The sequence below is a fragment of the Bolinopsis microptera genome, chromosome 8 (assembly GCF_026151205.1).
Source record: "Bolinopsis microptera isolate Bmic1 chromosome 8, MBARI_Bmic_1.0, whole genome shotgun sequence".
Lineage (NCBI taxonomy): Eukaryota > Metazoa > Ctenophora > Tentaculata > Lobata > Bolinopsidae > Bolinopsis > Bolinopsis microptera.
The window spans coordinates 1,224,907-1,235,458 of record NC_087079.1 but is presented as its reverse complement, the minus strand read 5'-3'; the positions used below and the strand labels follow the sequence as shown (position 1 = coordinate 1,235,458).

General features: G+C 40.7%; 1 protein-coding gene across 1 annotated transcript in view; it reads left to right on the top strand.

Moving 5' to 3' along the window:
• The first annotated feature begins 311 nt into the window (after window positions 1–311).
• LOC134819233 (ATP-binding cassette sub-family C member 4-like) overlaps window positions 312–10,552 on the top strand; it is a 37,506-nt gene continuing 27,265 nt past the window's right edge. The window contains exons 1-6 of the mRNA XM_063829051.1: window positions 312–836; window positions 5,426–5,515; window positions 5,731–5,897; window positions 6,096–6,213; window positions 6,321–6,578; window positions 10,248–10,404. Coding sequence (XP_063685121.1) covers window positions 318–836; window positions 5,426–5,515; window positions 5,731–5,897; window positions 6,096–6,213; window positions 6,321–6,578; window positions 10,248–10,404 — 1,309 coding nt within the window. The 5' untranslated portion in view covers window positions 312–317. The remainder of the gene's footprint in view (window positions 837–5,425; window positions 5,516–5,730; window positions 5,898–6,095; window positions 6,214–6,320; window positions 6,579–10,247; window positions 10,405–10,552) is intronic.

The following is a 10,552-nucleotide window of genomic DNA, read 5'->3' as shown; positions in this document are numbered from 1 at the left end:
GTACTGATCCGAGAGAAACTACTATATAATGTAAAATAAATTCATAAGTGTATTATTATGAATATAATTTTGAATAGCATTTACTCATTATCCACCTTACAATTTAACATCTGCACAACTTTAATCCAGCTTCTTGCTAAAGATAGGTATCGAGTGGTAAAATTAGTCTAATCTTGGTTTTATGATTGCTTGCCAAAGAGCCCCCTCCCCCCTCTCCCTCCCCTCCAGACATATGTTACACAATTAGCGTGTACTGTGTAAGGATAACATGTTATGTCCTCTAATTAATCCCAACTAACTTAACTATTGCAGTATTCATGACAAGTCCTAAAGACAATGAAGCTACAACACTGCGTCCTAACCCGGAGGAAAATGCTAATTTTTTCAGCAGATGTGTTTTCTGGTGGATTCAGGATATCCTAAAAAAGGGTTACAAAGCTCCGCTACAAGAATCCGACGTATTTGCCTGCCACACTAAATATAAATCAAAAACTATCACCGACCGCACAAAGTACTACTGGGACAAAGAACTGAAGAAAAGTTCACCTTCATTAACCAGAGCGTTGTTCAAGTCCAATGCCAAGGAACTCTGCATTATTCTCGCGCAATGTTTTCTGGAAGGTTTCTTCTTCCTGGCCCCACCTGTACTCATCGGCAGGATTTCCTCCTATTTCGACCCAGCCTCTACCACAACTCAAAAGGAAGCCCTAATGTACGGTGGAATGATGTTTATAGCTAACATTCTCTTTATAGGTCTGCGCAATTTCTTGTATTGGAACCTCCATACACTTGGACCTTCTCTGAGAATCCAACTGTCCTCTCTGGTATACAACAAGGTAGGATCTTTATAAATGAAGTTTTTGTTCATTTGTTGTGAAGATAGTCAACATATTTTAGTCTAATAAAAATAAATGTACTTTTATTGTTGTTAAATAATTTTGACATAATAAATAAAAAGTAATCTTGATCCAAAACCTCGTTAAGTAATCATAGGTCACAATTTTTCAATTTTTGACAATTTTGTTCATCGCCTATAAGTACGTGATGCGTCCTGAGTACGTTATACGTCCTGAGTACGAGGTGCGTCCTGAGTACGTAATACGTCCTGAGTACGTGCTGCGTCCTGAGTACGTAATACGTCCTGAGTACGTGCTGCGTCCTGAGTATGCAGTGCGTCCTGAGTACGTGGTGCATCCTGAGTATGTAGTGCGTCCTGAGGAGGTGATGCATCCTGAGTATGCAGTGCGTCCTGAGGAGGTGATGCATCCTGAGTATGCAGTGCGTCCTGAGTACGTGGTGCATCCTGAGTATGTAGTGCGTCCTGAGTACGTGCTGCGTCCTGAGTACGTAATACGTCCTGAGTACGAGGTGCGTCCTGAGTACGTAATACGTCCTGAGTACGTGCTGCGTCCTGAGTACGTAATACGTCCTGAGTACGTGATGCGTCCTGAGTACGTTATACGTCCTGAGTACGAGGTGCGTCCTGAGTACGTAATACGTCCTGAGTACGTGCTGCGTCCTGAGTATGCAGTGCGTCCTGAGTACGTGCTGCGTCCTGAGTACGTAATACGTCCTGAGTACGTGGTGCGTCCTGAGTACGTAATACGTCCTGAGTACGTGCTGCGTCCTGAGTATGCAGTGCGTCCTGAGTACGTGGTGCATCCTGAGTATGTAGTGCGTCCTGAGGAGGTGATGCATCCTGAGTATGTAGTGCGTCCTGAGGAGGTGATGCATCCTGAGTATGCAGTGCGTCCTGAGTACGTGCTGCGTCCTGAGTATGCAGTGCGTCCTGAGTACGTGGTGCATCCTGAGTATGTAGTGCGTCCTGAGGAGGTGATGCATCCTGAGTATGTAGTGCGTCCTGAGGAGGTGATGCATCCTGAGTATGCAGTGCGTCCTGAGTACGTGGTGCATCCTGAGTATGTAGTGCGTCCTGAGTACGTGCTGCGTCCTGAGTACGTAATACGTCCTGAGTACGAGGTGCGTCCTGAGTACGTAATACGTCCTGAGTACTTGCTGCGTCCTGAGTACGTAATACGTCCTGAGTACGTGATGCGTCCTGAGTACGTAATACGTCCTGAGTACGTGCTGCGTCCTGAGTATGCAGTGCGTCCTGAGTACGTGGTGCATCCTGAGTATGTAGTGCGTCCTGAGGAGGTGATGCATCCTGAGTATGTAGTACGTCCTGAGTACGTGGTGCATCCTGAGTATGTAGTAAGTCCTGAGTATGTAGCGCGTCTCTCTTCAACACAGAACTGAAATAATCAAATTACTCCGTAGATATATAACCTAATAAAAATGTAACAAATTCGATCTACGCTAGATAACCCTCTCCATAATTAGTTTTTTGTTTTGATAACCTCTCCATAATTACTATATATCCCTATAATCTATATATAAGTCATTATTGTAGCGGTATATTACTATATTAGAACCAGACAGAAAGAAAGTGTGAAGGCCTGAACGGAACCCTTCGGTTTCAGTTCCTTGTTTAACACTGCCGTACTGTTTCGCATCAGAGTTCTCAGTTCCTCTTTGTCCCAACTTCCTTCAGTAACATAGACAAATAGCTACGTCCCAGTCGCCATCAAAAAAACATTTTTGATGGTTTAACTGTCAACGGCCATCCTGAGAGAGGAAAGGTTCAATGATAGCTTAATTAATAATAACTGGAGCTTTGAGAATGCTGATAGTTCATTTAATTTATTTTCTCTTGACGATGAATCATTTTGAGGTTTCAACATAAAGTCGTTAGCGGTTTCTCAATATCCTGTTCGCAACGTCTCAAACTATTTTCGTTTAGCAGTCTGTATTTTAATCTGACAGTGAGATGCGGCACCTGTAGCCAGGGCTACGTCACAAGACTCAGTTATATGAAGCTCTGGTACTGTCTGTTATTATCAATCATTACATAATCTAAATACAATAATTTGGGTTCATTCTATTTGTGTCTATTTCTTCATTCTAAAATTTCTATTTTTTCAATTTGAAGATCTCGATGTTATTTTAAAACATGTTGTAATTTAGCTGGTTTGACTGAAAGGTGAGGAGAACCAAAGAACCACGCTGCTAATAAATAATCAACTAATCATTTATTTGGGTACTTGGATCAAATCAAACATTTTAAAAACACAAATTTGTGACACACCATGCCATTTTTGCCGACCTTCCTAGATCACAACTTTAGATCACAGCTTCACTGTTCAATATTAAATAGTGAAGTTGTGATCACCTACTATCGTTGATGCGTAGGAGGTAATTTCAAGTGCAAAGACTATCTTTTTCACTATTTACTTGACGTCAACCCGTCTTTTCCACTCTAAAGATCACAGCGCCCACCCTATTTCCATGGTAACTTAGGTAATATTAGTTTATTTGGTAGGTACAGCGTATATTATACTAGTCTGTTCTGGTTGCACGTGCAAATCTGACTACCTATTTCATTATTTACTTGACGTCATATTACGGATATTGGAGTTTTGGTTTGAATTTTGTGATTAAATATATTATGATTAAATTAGGAAAAATTCACTACTTCAGAAGACAATTTTTGCAGCATTCGTCACTTTTTTGGCAATCTTTCTCGTTTATAGTGCTGGAAGCTTGGCTATTTGAAGAGTATTCATGATTATAAAACCGTTATCATAACTGTTCAACTCAAATCTTCATCGAAACCATTCTTTATTTTATTTTTTATTTTTTATTTTCAATAATGCTCAGAATTTATCTGATATCCCAGTCTGCTTTTAATTTATATCATAGGCTTTTCAATGTAAAGGTATAAATTAATGAGAACAGTGTCGATTATCCTCATGAATAATCATGCCCTACATTATTATTTACAATAATATGTTGATACTAATATCATACTTTTTGTAAAATAGTTGTAAATATTACCCTCTCAATCATAAATTCTCAACTGCTCAAACCTCTAAACGATGATAGATAGGTATTGTCAGAGTGTAAAATTTAAGATAAAATCTAAAATACCAAATTTAAAGTGTAGCAGTAAAGTAACAATGCCTTTATACCTGGGTTCAGAAAGGATTGCTATTCACGTGACTAGAGAGGATCATATTTCAGGCTTCACAGAAAATACTGCTCAAATTTGCTTTTTTTGTTTGTTCTTTGCCATGTTTATTGTTTAATAGTATCGATTATCCGTTGTAGTTTATAGTTAGTAACAGTCAATCTTGTGGGTCGCTGTCCACTGAACATTTAGAATCTCCTTTACTTTTTACAGTAATCACTGATCTATCTCCGCTTGATTGTCTAACCTCAAGCAATTACTCCTTTCACAGCGTGGATATTTACTGATGACTTCTCAAGAAAAAGAAATCCACCCTTCCCACCCTACTAATCCTGAACAGAGTGCTACTTTTCTCAGTCGCATCCTCTTTTTGTGGATACAAGATCTCATGAAGAAGGGTTACAGAGCTCCACTACAAGAATCTGATATATTTCCCTGTCACCCTAACCTCCAATCTAGACGTGTCACAGACCTTGTTAAATATTACTGGAATGTTGAGCTGAAGAAGAAATCCCCCTCTCTACCTCGAGCTTTTTTAAAAGCTAATGCTAAGCTTATCTTTCCTATTACACTAATGTGTTTATCGCAGAGTTTCTTCTTTCTTGCTCCTGCTTTTTTAGTTTCCAAAGTTTCCTCTTATTTTGACTCTGCATCAAAGTTGACCTGCAGTGAAGTTGTGATTTACTGTTGTGCCATGTGTCTCATAAATCTTCTTTACATTGGTCTCAAAAGTGTGATGCACTGGAATTTGGAGAAGTTAGGCAAAGTTTTAAGAAACCAGGCCTCTGCTCTAGTCTACGATAAGGTAAATTCAACACTCGCTGTTTTTTGCAAGGATAAGATTAACTTATCAAATTTTTAAACTGTTCATTGGTGGATCCCAGAGCTTAATTATGTGTTATGTGCACTAAAAACCCGTGTTTACCACCCTTGATATCCCAGCTCCCACTCTATTACCATGGTAAATTAGGTAATATTCGGTTATTTGGTAGGTACCTGGAACAGGGTATATAATCCTAATCTGTTCTGATGGCATTTAATTTTTACAATTTCACAAAATTGAGTCATTACTTATGAAACGTTATCAATTAAATAAGGTAAGACTAACTAAATATAAGATAACTTTCAACCAAATCATATGTTCTAGGTTTTGAATCAAATTAAATTAAAAATTCATGACGAAAATAAGATCACAGTTGAATCATATTTTTACAATTTCTTATCTCTGTTTTCTAAATTTGATTACATAAAAGAAAGCCATATTTCAGGATCACAATTGTCGAGTCCAACATTGTTAAACATTTAAGGTGACTCTAGGAAAAGTATTCACCAATATTTATTCAATACCACCTCACACGTCATCAGGTCATCTCTAGCACATACTTCAATTTTCAGGCGTGCAGGATTAGCTTCTCAGCCCTTAGTAAAACTAGTATTGGTCACGTGATAACACTAATGTCTAACGACGCTGAGCGCTTCAACGAGGTGGGTTTAACTACAGTTAACTGAAAACTAACAAGTAACAATATATCAACATTTTCTGTACCTTGGAAAGATTACGTCCACAACTGTTTGGGGAGGGGGGCCGGAGTTGGGGGGAATTTTAAATTTTGAACACTGTACCAGGTGCTATCAGGTGCTATCAGGTGCTATCAGGTGCTATCAGGTGCTATCGGGTGCTATCACATCATGTTTTACAGGGTTTAGTACCTCTTCACGCAGTGCTGAACGTCCCACTGACGCTAACAACATCCTTCGTTCTTTCCTACTACACAATCGGGTTATACGCCACACTCACAGCTTTTGGCGCCGTGTTCCTTTTTGTTCCTCTTCAGTTTTACATCGGAAAAGGAATTCAAGTTTGCAGGTTTGAAACATATTTCATATTCCTTTCCCTAGCCAGCTCTGTTTCTGTTCCTTTTTCGTAGGTTAAGTGACCAACCTGTAGGTCAGTAGACACTAAACACTGTCCACAGTAGTGTGTATCAATTTGTGGGTTTTCAAAATCCCGAAATTGACAAAGTTTACATTTGTTTGATCTGACATGTTATTTCCGATCCGACAGAAGGAAAACAGTAGCTCACACAGACAAGAGGATAAAGCTGATAGGGGAGACTATAGCTTCAATGAAGATTATAAAGATGTACAAGTGGGAGTCTGTCTTCAAGAACTTCATATTTCGAGTAGGTAGCAGGGTCATTATCTCTTAATCGTTATCTCTACCCATAATCAATAAACCATGATGTTGTTAAATATTACGGACAAAGACAGATATGGAAATATCTTCTAGGTAAGAGCACTAGAGACGAAGTACATCAGTACCTTTATGTTGCTGAAGAGCTCTAGTATAGCTATACAGAAGGCTTCACCGCTAGTTGGACTACTGGCTCTACTACTTACTAAATACCTTACTGGAGAGACTGTCAGCAGTGAGATGGTCTTCTTCTTCTTGGTTATGGGAGAGTTGCTCAGGAAGAATATTAACTGGGGTCTTGGTGCTACCTTTCTGTATGTGCCCCAGTATATTCACAGTATTGGAAGAATTCAGGTAATTGTTTAAAAATATTCAATTTCAAATACTATCTGATACTTCACAGATTTGGTAGTTGGTAACATTGTAATCCTCATTGTGTTAGGTATCTTTAATAACAATAAATCTTACTTCTACTTGTACTTACTTACTTGATTAGGTCTCCTCAATCATTCGAGTGGCCTGCACCAATGAACTCCCGTTTGTGACGTATCATCTCCCTCCAAAGTTTGCGGTCACTAGCCATCTCGCTCGCTCCTTCTAGGTCTATGTCAGTGTTTCCTGTAAACGCTGCAGCATCTTCCAGCAAAAATTTCCTCCAGTTCTTTCTTGGACGGCCCCTAGATCTTCTCCCATGGGCAGGGGTCCAGTTAAGCAGGTACTTAGGAAGCCTAGTGTCTGGCATTCTGGTGACATGGCCAAACCAACGCAGGCGGTTTGCTCCTATGAACGTCTCTACTGGATTTATCTTTGCACGCTCCAGCACTTCAGTGTTTCTAACCCGATCGAGCCATCTTATTCTAAGTATTCTCCTCAAGCAACGCTGATGGAACACCTCAAAGCGATGTAGCTGCTTTTTGGTTGTGTTCCAAACCTCACTACCATATAACAATATTGTCAAAACCGCTGCCTTATAAATCCTGATCTTTGTATAAGACTGGATGTTGCGGTTTTTCCATATATTACTCAGTTGATTGAAGGCTCCGGAAGCTTTCTGAATCCTAGCTGACAGCTCACGGTCGATAGTACCGTCGCTGGAAATAATTGTACCCAAGTACGTAAAGTCACTAACTTGCTGCACTGGCGTGTCTTCAACAGTGATGTTCACTGTGGCTTCTTTCGTGTATGGCCGTTGTGAGGTTGCTTTACCAATGACCATAGCCTCAGTCTTTTTACCATTGATTCTAAGACCTCCCTGGGCACCATACATACACAAAAGGTCAGTTGTTTCTTGAAGACCTTCCTCGCTGTTATCCAGTACAGCCATGTCATCTGCATAATCTGTATCTAACACAGTGATATCCTCAACAAGCGGACTGATAGATCTTTGAAGAACCGCTCCGTGGGACACCACTTTGTTGCTTTCTGTTCTCTCAGCAGCCACATTGAGGCAGACATTAAAAAGTGGGGGACCCTGAATGTCTCCTTGGCCACTGCCTGAACTTACTTCAAACCATTCTGATAGTTCACCATTGTGTCTAACAGCACTAACAGTTCCATTAAAGAATGCCTGTATTATTCGAATGTATTTACATGGCAGGCCATAATGACTGAAAGCTTTCCAAATATAATTCCTGTCGATGGAATCAAAAGCTGCCTTGAAGTCCACAAAATTTACATACAGGGGGAGATTATATTCAATGCAGTTATGTATAATAGTGCGGAGTGAATAAATCTGATCAATGCATGATCTGTTCTTTCTAAACCCACACTGATTGTCTCGTAGCAAACTTTCTAAACCGTCACTCATGCGTTGTAATATGATGATTTGATACAGTTTAGATGCTGTAGATCTTAGAGTGATCCCCCTATTATTGGAGCAATGAGAGGTATCACCCTTCTTTGGTACAATTATCACGATGCCTTTCAACCAGTCGTCAGGCACTGCTTCTGAATTCCAAACTTTAGAGAACAATTTCTCCATCCTATCCACAAGACCACTTGCCCCATACTTTAACTGCTCATTAGAGATTTCGTCGATCCCAGCACTTTTGTGGTTCTTCAATTTTTTAAGACAGTTTAAAATCTCAAGTCTAGTGGGGGGACCATCACCATCACCAAGATAAGGAAAGCATGGAACCACTTCAAGATGGTCCAGGTCAGACAGGTCCGCATTCGTGGGAGGAGGGTTTAATAGCTCCGAAAAATGTTCTCCCCATCTCTCTCTCTGAGCAGAGGGATCAGCAATCAACTTCCCGGATTTGTCTCTTACAGCAGTTGATTTTCGATTCTTCTTACCGGACAGTGTTTTTATCCGTTGCCAGACTTCCCTTTGCCGGCCATGGACAGCAGCTGATTCCAGATCTGCTGCAACTCTAAGAGCCCAATTCTCGTCGTCTTTCCTGCAGCTCTTTTTGACAAGTTTGTTGGCCCGAGAATACTCGCTCCTATTGTTGTTGTCACTGGGCGCCATCTGTTTAATCTTACTGCGTTCTGCAATAAGGCTTTTTGTCTCCTGAGACAAATGCTGCTGCTTTCTGCGCCGGGGGCGCTCACCCAGTACCTCCATAGACACTTCTTTAATAGTATCCTTAACTAATGTCCATTCTCCGTCAAGATTCTCCTCCATTGGTAGGCAGCTAAAACGATTTTGAAGAGCAATGCAGTACTCTTCAACCTTGGACTGATCTCTAAGATTCTCAATTGCTGGAGATATCCTACGAGAGGCGTTCATTTTTTGAACTGCCATAAGTTTGACTCTAAATTGACCCCGAACCAAATAATGATCGGAGCCAATGTCTGCACCCCTGCATGATCTTACGTCAAGTAGAGAGTGACTCCACTTGGTAGAAATACAGACATGGTCAATCTGATTTACTGTGCGGCCATCTGGAGACTTCCAACTTCCTTTATGAATATCACGATGCTGGAAAAGCGTCCCACCGATTGTCAGCTGATGTAATGCACAAAAATCTAATAGTCGAAGGCCGTTGTCATTTGATGAAACGTGAAGGGAATGCTTACCAATCACACCGGACCAAGCTGAGTTATCTTGGCCAATGCGAGCATTTAGATCTCCAAGTAAAAACTTCACGTCATGAGCTGGTAGTTCATCAAATGCCCCAGATAGCTGCTGATAAAAGTCATCCTTTACCCCGACTGCTGCATCCTCAGTTGGAGCATAAGCTATCACAATCGAAATGTTGATATGTCGACTGTGCAGCCTCGCTGCAAGAATACGTTCTGATATCGGACTGTATGAAATCAATGAATTTTTAGTCTTCTTCGAGAGGACTAAACCTACCCCTTGTCGTCTGTACCCATCACTTCTTCCTGAGTTAATAAAGAGGGACCCATCATCCAAGGTAACCTCACCAGTGCCGGGTCTGTGCGTCTCTGTCAGCCCCAAGACATCCATTTTATATGCCGACATATTCTGTGACAATTCATACAGCTTTGAGGAACTGCTCTCCAATGATAACACATTCCACGTTCCCACATTAATGCTGTGTTTGATAAAGTTGCATGGGAGTGCTCTCCCCTTCTCCGGGTCCACATGAGTGATATGCTGTGAACTAATAACACTGTTGAAATAAGGCGACTTCTTTGTTCTCATCTGCACACTGGGGTCCTTGCGGCTTTGCCCAGAGCACTTCATCCTGGCTACACCCCTCCTTGAACTCCGAGAGTCACTCCACTTTTGGTTATTCATTTATGTTTCAGTAGCTATTTTAAGGTTGAAGGGTAGCTGGCCCCTCGAACCTGGTAGTTTTTTATCGACCTTTACTGGTCTAGATCCATAGTTTTTTGTTGCACCTCATCTGTTTAAACTGGAATCACCCAGAACAGATTACTGTACTTAATAGTGGCACCTCGTAAAGGGTGTACTATGGTCATTGAAATAGGAGAGGTTATAAGTTACGCGATCACTATTTCCTGAGATTATAAAAATCTCTTGCCACCAATAAAAATCTCTTGCCACCAATAAAAATCTCTTGCCACCAAAATACAATAAATCTCCCTCAGAAATTTCTACTTCTCGAGGAACAAGAAACAGATGACTCTGCATTATGTATTGAAAATGGGTCAGCTGGTTTGAGGGACAATTCTGTGGTAGAAAATGGTCATGAAGGAAATGGTCACGTGACTACCGGTAAAACCCCGCAAAAGGAAGATCCTGAAGGTAAGAGTTAGTTAAGTAGGTGGTTATAAAGGAGATACTGCAACCTAGCTGGAGTGGGAATTCGTATTGCACGTTTTTAATTATATTGTTTGACTGACATGTATTGACATGTACTATTTGACTGACATGTATTAGCTGTACTGAGAAT